Genomic DNA, 14,575 nt, shown 5'->3' on the forward strand with positions numbered 1-14,575 from the left:
ATCAGACTTGCTTTCTGCTCAAGCTGAGCTGGATAGACTAACTGGGGTGCCCACAGGAGTCTTACCAGAGTCAGGTAGACAGACAGACAGACAGACAGACAGACAGACTGAGTCTTCCTCCCTTTGTGGTTTGATGTGAACTGCTTTAGCAGACAGCCAGAAATCCTCCTCCAGACCTCCAAGGGGATTCAAGAAACCTCAAGGGCACGCCTTCCCATCAACATGTGGAGAGGTCCTTGATCCATCTGTGAGTGGCCAGTCTTCCTGGCTGACACACAAGATGCAACGACAAACAGAAATACTGAAATGACACCCAAGATTTGGAGGCAGATTTATTTCACATGGACAGGCACTGATTGGGATCATTCCCAAAATATCAGACCCATTCCCAAAATATCAGGCCCTGATCTGTGGAGGTCTAGGGCTTATATGGGATAAGAAAGAGGTACAGAGGCAGAATGGCTTGTCAATTGGGGATTGGTTTTTATACACCATAGTGACCAGCTATGCATTACAGTGACCAGCCATTTCTAGGAGACAGAATCAACTAGAACTGCAACAGGAACTATTATCTGGACAACTAAGAAACTGAGTTATACTGGCTGGGGGGCATTTGCTGTTACAATATCTTTGTAAATATTGGAAGCACTCTTATGTAAGAGAATTTAGAGGAAGTCTGTGAAACATCAGAGTGAAGAATTTCTAAAAATAGAAAGGCAGTAGAGAGTTCATAGGAAGAAATAAAACTTTCTAATGATTTTATCTCTTCATAAAAGGAATAGGCAGTCCTATGAGGCAATGAGATCCCCATACCTGGGAGTGTTTAACCACAGTGGTATTGAAAAAGAGAGGCTGGGGAAGGGGATTGGGTTGGATGACCCTAAAGACCATCATCATGCTCTGGGAAATGATCAGTTAAATCACTTCATTTTCTCAACCTGAATGCAATTCTGCTCATAGGTGTTTTTGTTTACTTTATTTTGTGTTTTTCTCCCCATATAGAGATCATTGGTTCAACAAATCTTATAATTCTCCTAGAGAATGAAATCTTTGCTGATTTTTTCAACACATTTCTTTCTCTTCCGGTAAGCATTCTCAAATTTAAATCCAAATGCTTTATTAACAACAGAGTAATGATTCTCACTGGGCTCAGGGCCCTTTTCTGGTTTTTTTATGTTTGTGTTTTCTTTTTTACTAAATTCCTTTTTGAACAAAAAAATTGTGTTAATTTGGGTAAATAGATATGAATCAGAACCACCTCTAAAATCTCCAGGATCTTCCTATTGTTAATACAGTTAAACCCTAACTCCCTACCTTCATTAGATGCTTCTGCCTGTCCACCAGTTATTTCCTGTTACACTGTCTGTTGACACCCAGTGCTGTGGTGACGGCAACTCCACCGTCACTGATACACCTGCCATTCTGCCACCTGCCTCTCGAACAGCTCTTCAGGCTTTCTATTTTCTGTCTGGATTGCCTTCCCCATAATTCCACCTGCCAGTCTTAATCATTCTTTAAATATTTGCTCAAAATTCTTTTGTTCTTAAGGAATTCTTAGTTGTTCACAATTGAAACCTTCTAATTGGAACCTCTTACCTCTGTGCCTCTTGGCATTTCTCTCTCTCTCTCTCTCTCTCTCTCTCTCTCTCTTTCTCTCTCTCTCTCTCATGTGTGTCTCACTGGATTGTGAAATTGCAAATTCTTGTGGAACAAGGGATTAGATTATTTATTTTGTTCTCCTTCTTTTACCAGGTGTTAGCACATAGCAGTTATTAAGCTGTTAACTGGAACAAAATCTATGCACATATTAAGGCTACCACCCCTTTCCTTGAGGAACTCCTGGTCTAATGTGAAAGACTAATGCTTAATGGGTAGCATGATGGAAGTTTTTAGGAGGCAATGATAGTGCAGTACTCTGGGGAAGAGGTCATTCCTTCTGGGAAGAGTCAGAAGAAGCTGACACAAGCCAAATCTTAAAAGAGTAGAAGATATGAGAGAACTATCTAAGCAGGAAGTGTGCAGGGAAGAATGGGTAAAAACAAGTAGAAGGAAATGATGAGTTTGAATACAAGAAAAGCAAACCCTTATATACACACAGGTTAGAGAAAGTAAAGTGCTGCCAGCCCACAGGATTTTTTTTTATGTTAAAGAAAAAAAACTATAAACAACGATACAAAATTTCAAAACAAGATAATAGGAGAGAAATAAGAGTTAATACACTTATTGTTATCTTCAAACTCTTTGCTCAGATTACAAGATATAGACATGAAAATTGATCAAACAATATCAGCACAAACCTTTCTTTTCAGTGAACTGATAGCAGTCAGTAGTGTAGCTAGCTTAGACATATATATTTCCTTTAGTTTTCCTTTCCCCTTCCTTCTTTCCTCCTTTTCTTCCAGTTTCTCTTCTTTCCTTTTGAACAGTTTCTCCCAATTTCCCAATATCTATTGTATATTTTGGATCTTATTTACTCTTTCAACTTCTTATACTAGGGAGGCAATATGATATTTACACATGCGAGTTTGATTTATTTCCCTTATGAGCAGGGTCTCAAATTGCATCCACTTACCTATAAAAGTCTCAAGTTTATCCTTCTTTATAGCTGAGTAGTACCCCATTGTATAAAAATCCCACATCTTTTTATCCATTCCTTGGTTGATGAGCATTTGGGTGGTTTCCAAGATTTAGCTATTACAAATTATGCTGCTATAAACATGGGTGCACATATATTGCTATGGTATGATGTCTTTAACTTTTCTGGAAATTTAAAACAGCTGGGTTAAATAGGACCTCTAATTCTAGGGGTTTTTTATTTTAATCCTAGCTTTTTGAGGAATCTCCACACTGATTTCCACAGTGGTTGCATCAACCTACATTCACACCAACAGTGGTGAAAAGTTTCTTTTTCCCCACAGCCTCTCTAGCATTTGTTATTATTTGGTTTCTTCATGACAGCCAGTCATTCTGGAATGAGATGGCATCTCATTGTTGTTTTATTTGCATTTCTCAAATGACCAATGATGTTGAACATTTTTCATGTATTTATTTGGTATCTGTATTTCTTCATCTGAGAAGTGCATATTCATCTCAGATGCCTATTTTTGGACTGGGTCTTTAAATTTGGGGGTCTGATTAGTTTCAGTTCTTTATATGTTCAAGATATAGGTTCTGTGTCTGCAGTACTGGCTAACAGGATTTTTTTTGTTTGTTTTGTTTTTGTTATTTTCCTGTACCGGGAATCGAACCTCGCACTTGCCAGGCAGGCGCTGTGCTGCTGAGCTAAATCCCCAGCCCAAAACAGGATTTTTAAAAGAAAGAAAAATTAGCTATCAACTTTTGATCTTCTTAAATCCTCCACATGTAATTTGTACCCAATTCATTATTTTCAGTCCTTGGTACTTTCAAAGTTGTGTAAACCCTAAGAAATTTCTTATTAGGAAAAAGTTTTAGACTTTTGTTTTAATTCTCTCAGTCCATTGGGAAAGTGAATAAAGCAATTCACAAAGTAACTACATTATAATATCAATAATTTTGTCCTTTGCACACAAGATAACTCCCAGGTGTAGGCAGAGTGGAGCCAAAATTTAAGTGAATCTTGTAATTCAGTCTATTTGGAATAATTCTGTACAGGGAAAATCGATTTGGTGGAATAAATTTTTATTACAGAAATGTTTACATGCATAATGGTTACACTGATGGAATAAATTTGGGAATGTCCCTTGAAACAGAAAAGTAGTGGAACTTTTCTTGTTGGCTGCAGGTGTACTATAATAAGTGCACGAAGAGCAACTCTTCTTCCTTGGCTGTTTTCTTTTGCAGGTCTTTGGTCAGACACCATGCTATACTGTTGAAAACTCACAGTGGAGCTTGTGGCCAGAAATACCTTATAACTTGGTGAGTAGGATTCTTGAATGACGGGTGGCTTGAGGAGGAGAAAGAGGGAGTTAAATTTGAGGCATGAACTGAGAAAGGGAAAAGAAAACCGAGCCCAAAGAAACTACAGGAAAGAAACTATAAAGCAGTTGAGTAGAACAACAGCATAAACTAGGTAGGCATTTTTTTACATTTTTACCTTGGGCAAAAAATTGTTGTTGAATTATTTCCTTTAAATCTAGCCGTAGTTAGCACAGGGAATTCATTCCTGATGTCTACGGTGATTACTGGATAGTAGATATGTACTTGGGGTACATTGCTGAGAAGAAATGTGAGACCCATCTAACCAGGAAAGTCTGAAATCTGATTTACAGTGCATGCCATGGGTGTAAGATAGCAAATGGTAGCACAGGGGCCACATAGTTATGATCAGATACGTACTATCAAACATAGGTCAAGGTAAGATGCCACTCTTCAATTTTTGATGATGAGTTTACCATTCTCTTCCAGAGGCATGTATTTCTTTTAATCTCTTTTTATATGTTTCTTTTCCTTTTGTTTGTTGATTGTCTTTTTTTCTCCTTTTTGCCCCTTTGCTGTTTGTCTTAGCGTTTTCATTGCTGAGACAAATTACCAGACACCCAAAGTTAAACCAGGAAAGGTTCATTTTAGCTTACAGTTTGTAGAAGTTTCAGTCCATAGTCAGCTGGCTCCAAGGCGGGGTAGTGGAGCAGAGGGACATTGCAGAGGACAAATAGTTCATGGTGGGCAGAAGGTAGCAAGTGGCAAAGCAGCGTGACCCTGCCCTTTTTTTTTTTTTTTTTTTTTTTTGGTCTTTTTTGAGACAGGGTCTCACTATGCAGTTCAGGCTGGCCTTGAGCTCATTTTGTAGCCAAGGATGATCTTGAATTCACAATGATCCTCCTGCCTCAGCCTCCCAAGTGCTGGGATTACAGGCATATGCCACCATACCCGGCAAACTGCCCTTCCCTTTTATCCCATCAGGCTATCTACATTTTGGGTGGTGCCACCCAGAACTATGCTAATTCTAGTCAGTGGACTAATATAGTGCCACACACACTTAATCCCAATACCATACATCCACGATCCAACCAGCTTTGAAAAGCTCCACATATGACTGTATAAGGCTTTAGGGGGACATCTAGACACAAGCCATAACACTGTTCTCACTTTTCCACTTGGTAGACCTTAGACCTGCCTATGGCTTCCATGTGCCCTTCCACTGGTATGTGATCACTCTATGCCATGATTACAATAAGATTTCATTTTTCTCTGAGTCCTAGGGAGCTAACAAAAGATACAAAAGATACCCTATTTTTTACGTCTGATTTCCCTAAGGTAGCTCTGAAACGTCATGTTTTTAGTTTTTTTTTTTCTCCTTTCTCTTATGGCTTGGTTTCTCTGGGGTCCAACTTATTCTCTAAATAATAGTATGTGTCTTTTTCAGGTTGCACCATTGATATAGGTTGGGAGCTTGTGAAAATTTATGTGTATTTAAAAAGAAGCAAGTTGAATAAAGTTATGACCTGACACCACAGACCATAAACTTTTCTGTTTCTCTTCTGTTAGGCAAAACTTTAATCTTTTCTTAAACAAATTCACCCAGGAATAAGGAAGAATTTTCAAAAAAGACCAAGATTTTTTCTTCCTACCAGTCCATTTGCTTCATTGGGAGGCTTATTTAAAATCCCTACTCTCCTTAGATACTATTGTTAATCAACACACTTCTCCTTCCAGCCAGACAATACAAGTGTGAGATTATTTACTGCCATTACTAAATTGCATTTCTCAACAGTTCAGTTCAATCTATCTCTGTGGTTTTCTTTTTTTTTTTTTTGAACCCTAGATTTCCAAATACAAAGGATTGCTGACCTGGTTGGAAAAATATCGATTACCTTTCTTCTGTAAAACAAATTTGTGTTTCCATTACATCCTTTGTCAGGAACTCGTCAGCTTTGCTAGGTCTCCAGAAGGAGGTAAACGTGTGTGTGTGTGTGTGTGTGTGTGTGTGTGTAGAAAAATGGAAAACCATACTGCATAATGATCTTATCAGTACTACAGGAAGATACAGATAGTAGTTCCATTTGTAGATATATGAGTGGCTCAGCCCATGTTGCAGCAATTTTTCTGAGGATGGAAAATTGGTTCCTGACGCAATAATTAGGAATCAGGTGGTGTACACCATTTATCTCACTGGGGCCAGAAATTATAGAATTAAGTGTAGTCACAAGGCGTGGTAAAAGTTGCCTAATATATCCTGAGAATCAAGCACATTTTGCCACCTTCATTATTACCATTTGGCCTAAACTACCACTTCTTACCTGGGTGCTGAAATCTCTTAATTAGTTTCCTAGACTAATTAGACATTAGTCTCCTCTTGTTTTCCTGCTCACAGCAGCCAGAGAGAGCCTTTAAAACATAATTGGGATTGGGTCTTATTAAATTTAAAAGCTTCTACAGAGCAAAGGAAATGACTAACAGAGTGAAGAGATAGCCTACAGAATGGAGAAAAAATTTTGCCAGGTATTCCTCAGACAGAGGAGTAAAAGCTAGAATATATAAAGAGCTAAAAAAAATTGGACTCCCCAAATTAAAAAAAAATCAAAGAATGGGCAACTGGAAAGAAATACAAATGGCCAATAAATATATGAAAAAAATGTTCAATATCTTTGGCCACTAAAGAAATACAAATTAAAGCAACACTGACATTCAGTCTCACTCCAGAAAGAATGGCTGTCATCAAGAAATCAATAACAAAATAATAAATGCTGGCGAGGCCTCTGGGAAAAGGAAACCCTTCTATATTGTTGGTGGGAATGCAAGCTAGTACAACCACTATGAAAATCAATATGAAGAGTCCTCCAAAAACTAAAAGCAAAAATTCCATTTGACCTAGCTACTTCCATTCTAGATATCTCCCTGAAAGAGTTAAAGACATCATATTACAGTGATACAGACATACTCATGTTTATAGCAGCACAACCCACAACAGCTAAATCTTGAAAGCAGCCTATATATGCCAATCAACAAATGAATGGATAAAGAAAATGTGGTATTTATACACAGTGAAGTACTACTCTGTGAAAAAGGATAAACTTGAGTCATTTGTAGGAAAATGTACCCACTGTGAGGCCATAATGTTAAGCAAAATAAATCAGACACACATCTTAAATATTACATGGTTTCTCTTATATGACAAACCTAAAATAAATAAAGAGCAAAATAAAAGATAGATAGTAGGAAACAGGTGAACAGATCTTCTTCAAAAAGGAAAGAGACCAAGGGGAGAGGGGATGAAAAAATAATTAAGATGTGTTCTGCGCATGTAAGAATTCCTCATGAGGAATGTAATCATGATGTACTTCAAATGTGTACCAATAAAAATAAAACATTTTTAAACAGAACAAAACCAAAAAACATAATTGGGAGAGAGGGGAATTCTAGGAAGACAGTAGAATAGAAAGTGTCAGGAATTTGTTTCATACCTAGGTAGAAATTGCATTAGCAAAATCCTTATGATGTAACTGTTTTTGGAATTCTAGAGTCTCTTGAGGTTTTTAACTTTCTAGGAAGGTTTGGACAGTAGGTTATAGTTGTTTTGATCCAACTTCAGCTTTTTGCACAACTGTAGCTATCTATCCTCCAACCTCACCCCTAGTAGGCAACTGTCACAGTCCCAGACCCGGGAACATCTTGCACACAGCTTGTGGGAGCCAGAGTGATCAAAGAGGACCTTGTCCTCCAAATATCAGGGACCTGGGCTCTTAATTTCTAGTTGTTGTTTCTGATAACAGAGGCACAGACAGGAAGTAGGTGGCCATTTTTGTTGTAGCTCTCCATCGTTGTAAGGATGTAAAAGTCTGGGATCATTTCCCCTTTACTTTATACTTTTTCCCTTTTGAGAGAAACAGACTAAGAACTAGTGTAATCAAAAGCAACTACACATAGGGACAAACCTAGACTGTGACTATGCATACACAGGGAAAAGTACAAGCTGAGAAAAAAACCTGAGATAGACATAAATTTATGCCTCAGGCTGAGCCTTAGCACAGAGGCAGTAGACAACAATTAAAAAACTAATAAAATGAATAATAATAATCAGAAAATTCTGGGTAAGAGGGAGAATCTGATTTCCATAGTTACCCTATTATTAAATTCAAATATCCAGTTTTTAACAGAAAGTCACAAAACATATAAAGAAACAGGAAACTATGCTTGTTTAAGAAAAAAAAAACTGTCCCTGAAAAAGACCTGACAGCATATCTACCAGATAAAGATTTTAAAACAATTGTCTAAGATATTCCAAGAACTAAAAGACAACGGGGTTGAAGGGAGGGGAGGGGAATGGGAAAAAAAAGGCAAGATATACCATGTACAGGTACAAACTCCCTATGATGAATGTTATCATTACATATATCTAAAATGTACCAATAAAAAAGATGATGGGGAAAATTCAAGAATATTATATACAAATAAAATGGAAATATCAATGAGAAGATAGAAAACCTAAAAAGAAACCAGAAAAGAAAGTCTGAAGTTGAAAATTGTAACAGAAATTAAAATAGAAGGATTCAGAGGCAGTTTAGAGCAGCCAGAAGATAGGTCAGAGGGGATTATCAAGTCTGAGGAACAGAAGAAAAAAAGGTATTTAAAAATAATAGTGTCTAAGGAACCTGTGAGATATAGTCTAGCAAATCAGCATGCACATCGGTAGTGTTCTAGAAGGCAGAAGAGAGAAAAGGGCAGAGGCAATATTTGAGGAAATATTCTTGACTAAAAACTTCCAAATTTGACGAAAAACAGGAATCCAAATGCCCGAGAAGCTCAGTCATCTACAAGAAAGATGAACTCTGAGAGACTCCATAAGACACATTACAAACAAACCTTTCAAAGACAGGGAGAGAATATGGAAAGCAGTAAGAAAGAAGTAACTTGTCAATTACAAGGGAGTCCCATAATATTATCATCAAATTTGCAATTAGAAACTTCAGAGTCCAGAAGCCAGTGAGCTTAAATATTCACATTCCAAAAGGAAAAATACAATATCCAGAATTCTGTATCCAACAAAATTGCCCTTCAAAAGTGAGGTTGAAATGAAGATATTCCCAGATAAACAAAAGCAGAGGAGGATGACCTGCCAGGAGCCCCTGTAGGGTGAAATCAAAGGTCTCTAGATGGTAAACTGAGCCCATATGGAAAGGTAAAGATCTCAGTAAAGATAAATAAATGCTAGTATAATTATAACACGAGTTTGTAACTGGTATTCTATAAATGAAATGAGATGGATACATTTCTTAAATAAAATAATTATTAGTCTAAAAGCTAGTATTATTATAACTTTGGCCTGTAACTACATATCACATTTTGTTTCCTATAATTTAAAAGACTAATTTCTATTAACAGCCTAATGCATGCCACTAAATTATCAGTAAATATTTTGAGGGCACACAGTGTATACTTTGTTTAATTTTATATCATCAACAACCCAAAGGGAGGGAGATGGAACTATTAAAGGAGTACAGTTATTGCATGTTATTGAAGTCTGGTTGGTACAAATTCAAATTAGAATGTTATAAATTTAGGATGTTAAATCTAATCCCCACAGTAACTGTAAAAGAAGTAAAAAGATCACAAGAGTACTATCAACAGTTGTACACCCATAAACTGTATAACCTAGAAAAAAATGAATTAATTTCTAAGAACACAAAACCCACCAGTACCAAATCAAGAAGAAAAAGAAAATATGAATAAACTTATAAAGAATAGGGAGATTTAAACTGTAATCAAAAATTTTATGAAAAGGACCTGGACTTTATGCCTTCTCTGGTGAATTCTGCTAAACATTTAACAACAAACACAAATCCCTCTGTGACTTTTCTGAAATGCTGAAGAGCAGGAATACTTCCTAACTCATTCTATGAAGCCAGAATTACCCTGATATCAAAGCCATACAAAGGCACTATAACAAAAGCAAACAACAGCTTAGTATCTTTCATCAATATTGATGCAAAAAATTGCCACAAAATATTAGCAAATGGAATTTAGCAGCATATTAAAAAGATTGTACACATGATTAAATGGGAGTTATTCCTGGAATGCAAGAATGGTTTGATATATAAATATTGTTCAATTTAACACACCACACTTACAAAAAAAAAGGAAAAAGCCCACATGATTATCTCAGTAGATGCAGGAAGAGCATTTGACAAAATCCAACATACTTTTGTGATGAATGAATGCATTTATCAAAGTAGGAATAGAGGGAAAACACCTCAATGTAATAAAAGCCACATTTAAAAACTCATGGCCAACCTCATGCCCAGTGGTAAAATGCTGAAAGCTTTTCCTCTAAGGTTAGGCATAAAGCAAGAGTACCAACGTTCACCACTGCTATTGAATAGCAACAGATACATACACCACCACCACCACCACTGCCACCACCAATGGCTTCTACCTCAGCACAAAATACAACATCTCTCCACTAACCTGCAATGTTTTGGACCTGGATCCCCTTCATCTCCCTCTAGTCTCCCAACCTATTCCCATCTTTCCAGCCACATTGATTTCCTTGCAGTTGATCAGACACGCTGGACACTTTACACACAGATGCTTCACACCAGACATTTCCTCTACTTGAAATGTTTTTCCTCCATATATCTTCATTATTCCTTCTTTCTCCTCCTGAAATGTAAGTGCAGATATTATCTCCTCAATGAAAGCTACTATAATTATTCTATTTAATACTATATCCTCCCCATTCGTCCAATCTGTACCCCCAGCACTCACAATTTCCTTTACCAAGCTTTACTTTTTTATGTAGTGCTTATAACCTTCAATCTTACTGGATAATGTATTTATTTATTGTACTTATTACTTACTGTTTATCTGTCACAAGAATATAAGCTCCTTAGAGACAGAGATTTTTGTTCTGTTTGTTGATATATCCCAAGAACCTAGAACAGTACTTGGCACTTAGTAGGCATGTAATCAATATTTGTTGAAAGATGAATAAATAAAATTTCTATCTAGAGTTGAATTGGTAAGTTTTGTCTCATTAACCAAAGGAAACTAAGTATATTCTACCAGGGCAAAGCTAAGGTTCAGAAAGATGGAGTGAAATGTAATAGATCCTCCTAATATACTATTCTCAATGACCTCATCAATATATACATATATTGGTAAAACTGGATTAAAATGCACACTAAGGGCAAAATCACTGTCAGGTGGGGACTCCAGAGGGGAAGGTGCCTGGGGTTGGAGGGTGTTTTTGAGGTGCAGATATCACTGGATGGCTCAGCGCCAAAGTCCAAAAACACCACATAGTGAGGACCCGCTCATCTCACTGGCCAACATTTTCCCTCACTTATACTGAGCAAATGGAGATCTGGCTGTGTGCAAGGCTGAGAAAGGGCTGGGGGAAAGAGCTCATGCTCTCTCTGATCATGGACTTTTCCTGGCAGCCAAGATGATGAGATGGAAAAAGGCAGACGAATGGCTACTCGAGAAATGCATTGGCGGTGTCAGAGGGATGTGGCGCTTCTGTTCCTACCTCAAGGGCAGTGCAGGTGGGTTCTTGGAGTTCTTCTTGGGGCCTCTGCAAGTTTCTAGGTTCTGTGGAGCCCCATGACAGCTCAGTAACATTGTTTTCTTTGAGGACTGTCTCAGGTTTTGAGGCGGAAGCCCCGGGTCTTCTCCTTGCAGGTAAAGGAGAGTTGGACAGATGATGTCTTTTAGTTTGCCATTCAAAAATTTGGCCCTGGAACAATTGTACAACAGGGAATGTAGCCTTTGGCATCTTTTGGCTCCAGACCCCTGAGGACTCCTCAAGGTCTATGATTTTCTCCCTTCATCTTCATTTTTCTGAGCAAAGCTTACATATCTCATAATTTATACTCAGAGTCTTGCGTGTTCCCCTAAGTGACAGCTTTTCTAACAACTGAAACAACAACAAAAAAGGCACAAAAAGCCTTTATCCACTAAGCCTCTCATGCCTCCCTTCTCATCCTCCCCTACATTACAATTGTTCCAGAAATGATGTCTTAACCCAAAGGCTCGACTAACAATGATGTTTGACACAACAGGGCAGACTGGTGGGAGGTATGAGTAACTTCACACAGACACAACCACCAAGGGGGCAAGATAAGGGTGCAACTCTGTGCCTATCCTGTCTAATATATAGGTGAAGAATTGGTGGATTTCTGGGTCCTTGCTGAGAAGATCCTGAGCATAGATGAGATGGACCTGGAAGTAAGAAACTACTACCTGTCCCTCCTTCTCGTGCTGAAGGCCACCCATCTGCAGGAGGGCTCCAGGGTGGTAACTCTCTGCAACATGAACATCAGTAAGGATCATAGAGCATATATGAAGGAAATATATATAACCAAAAAGTCAATGTAGTATCCGATTAACTCCAATCTTTTGCTTTTCAGATTGCTGCCCACTCCATCTACTAGGTAATAGGGAAGCCAATGAGAATCCCAGTTCTTAACCAGAGAAAGGTTGTAAGAGACCAGATCTTTAGGCTGGTACTTGCCTCCTCCTGAGATATTACCTGCCAATGAAGATTGGCTGGAAGGGCTAAAGAGGAATTAAAGACAAGATAACTGAACATATCTGAACCTGCACTGCTTTATCATTACAAAACTGGGATTCTATAGTACAAATCACAGCCCAAGGGGCAAATGCAGTACATAAAGATTTTTTAAAAAAGAAAGCTATAAACAGAAATAATATGACTCACAACACCTAAGTTATTTATTTACACAAAATTTTGTTGGCCTCTCCTCTAGAACATTGCATTCATTCAAGTTTGTTTGCTAAATGAGGTGGCATTTCAAACCCATATTTGAATTTGTTCCAGAATATCTGCTTTGGGGATTAGACACATTCCTTTTTATTGATATGAATAATTGAGGAATGATAACTTAAAAATCTTGGCTGTTAAGGATTGACTTCTATGTGAAAGTTTTGACTCCTTCCAGTTGTTCAGTCCAAACCCCATCCCTTGGTCATTTGTAGCCCTGAAGAATCCTATTCCTGTGTATGTCTTTCTTGTTCTTAGTCACCTTTTCTTGTACTTTTTGCTTTCCTTTAAAGTAACATCCAATAGCCTGAAAAATATTCAAAGAATCCAATCAAATGCTTTCTTTCTATAAGGAAAGAGGATGATCAGAGAAAAGGATTAGTGTACACTAAACAAACCCTGAAACACTATCTCCATGTGCTTTACCTGTGCACTTCCCATAGCTATATGAAGAACTAGTGAAATAAATTACACACAGAGACATTTGGGGAGGTTTAAAAGTATGTCTCGTCATAATTGCAATCATCATATCATTTTGACTCTTCTCTCTTGTTTTTCCCAGAATCCCTTCTGAACCTCTCCATCTGGCATCCCAACCAGTCAACCACCAGGAGGGAGACTCTAAGCCACATGCAGAAAGTGGCTCTGTTCAAACTCCAGAGCTATTGGCTCCCCAACTTTTATACCCATGCCAAGATGGTCATGGCCACTGAGGATGCATGCCATGCTCTGATGCAAGAATATGAGACTCGCCTATGCAGTTTTTGCTATACCCACAATGCAGGGCTTCCTCTGAACATGAGTATCCAGCATTCCCTCCACTCTCAAAAGCAGTACTCAAGCAAGAAGGCCAAGAGGAAGATATGGCAACTGGCAGATCACACCTCTTGGTCTCTGGAATTGGACTTCATTCCAGGTAACTGTACCTCACAGGAGGCAAGTCCTCAGGAGAAGGTGGCTTCTTCAAAAGAGAGAATAACCAAGTCCCTGGAAAAGGATAGTCACTGTGTCAAGAAATCTCAAATGAAGAAGAAGTCTAAGAGCTACCTCCAAATGGAGGGCCTCTTTGAGGCAAAGTTCTCCACCCACCTGAGAACTTCCACCCCCATTATTAATCAGTCCTCGCAGATGATAATCAAGAAGGCTATCAAGCAAAGCTTCTCCCTGGTGTATACCCACTGGGCCTTGTGTGCTGATGCTTGTGCAGGGAGTCCCTTCCGGGACTACCTGAAGAAGCTGAATTTGAAAGTGGAGATCCAACTCTTGGACCTTTGGCAGGACCTACACCATTTCCTCAGTGTTCTGATGAATAACAGGAAGAATGGGAATGCACTCTTTCGTCACCTGCTGGGTGATAGAATCTGTGAGCTCTACTTGAATGAGAAGATTGGTCCACGTCTACCTCTCAAATGTCAAATCATTCAGGGCCTGAAAGAGATGTTGCCTTCAGGGAATGCAAACCCTTGGATTCCCAAAGCCCAGAAGGAAATCTGCAAGGTAGGCCACGCCTCAGAGAAATGCATTAGTATCTGGCAGATTTCGTAAAGACTGACTAAAAGTCTTGTCTGGCCATCTATACTTCTAAGATAATGGTATAATGATCCACATAAATCTTCACATATTGAAGTGCTAGTCTCTTGAGGCTCAAATTCTATAATTTCCCATGTACCAGCCTGAACTACAAAATAGAATGGAATGAGGAGAGATCAGTAGCCACCTTCTTCACTTCCTTTTATTTATTTAGTCTCCCCAAATCAAAAAACCCAGAATGTTTTATTGAGGGAAGTTTCAAGAACTTTGTTATAAGCATTATGAATTGAAAAGCGAGCCATCAGAAAAATGGCCATTTTCTAGCTATCAGAAAAATGGCCAGTA

General features: G+C 38.3%; 1 protein-coding gene across 1 annotated transcript in view; it reads left to right on the forward strand.

Annotated features, from left to right (window-relative positions):
• The window catches only part of Rgsl1 (regulator of G-protein signaling like 1), a gene marked incomplete in the record, with an annotated part of 120,989 nt that overhangs the window by 59,043 nt on the left and 47,371 nt on the right, over positions 1-14,575 (forward strand). The window contains 6 exon segments of the mRNA XM_013521438.1: positions 1,003-1,085; positions 3,823-3,897; positions 5,744-5,873; positions 11,358-11,462; positions 12,077-12,238; positions 13,263-14,197. Of these exon segments, the coding sequence (XP_013376892.1) occupies positions 1,003-1,085; positions 3,823-3,897; positions 5,744-5,873; positions 11,358-11,462; positions 12,077-12,238; positions 13,263-14,197 (1,490 nt within the window).

This window comes from Chinchilla lanigera, unplaced genomic scaffold (assembly GCF_000276665.1).
Source record: "Chinchilla lanigera isolate Chin_1 unplaced genomic scaffold, ChiLan1.0 scaffold00005, whole genome shotgun sequence".
NCBI classification, from domain to species: Eukaryota; Metazoa; Chordata; class Mammalia; order Rodentia; family Chinchillidae; genus Chinchilla; species Chinchilla lanigera.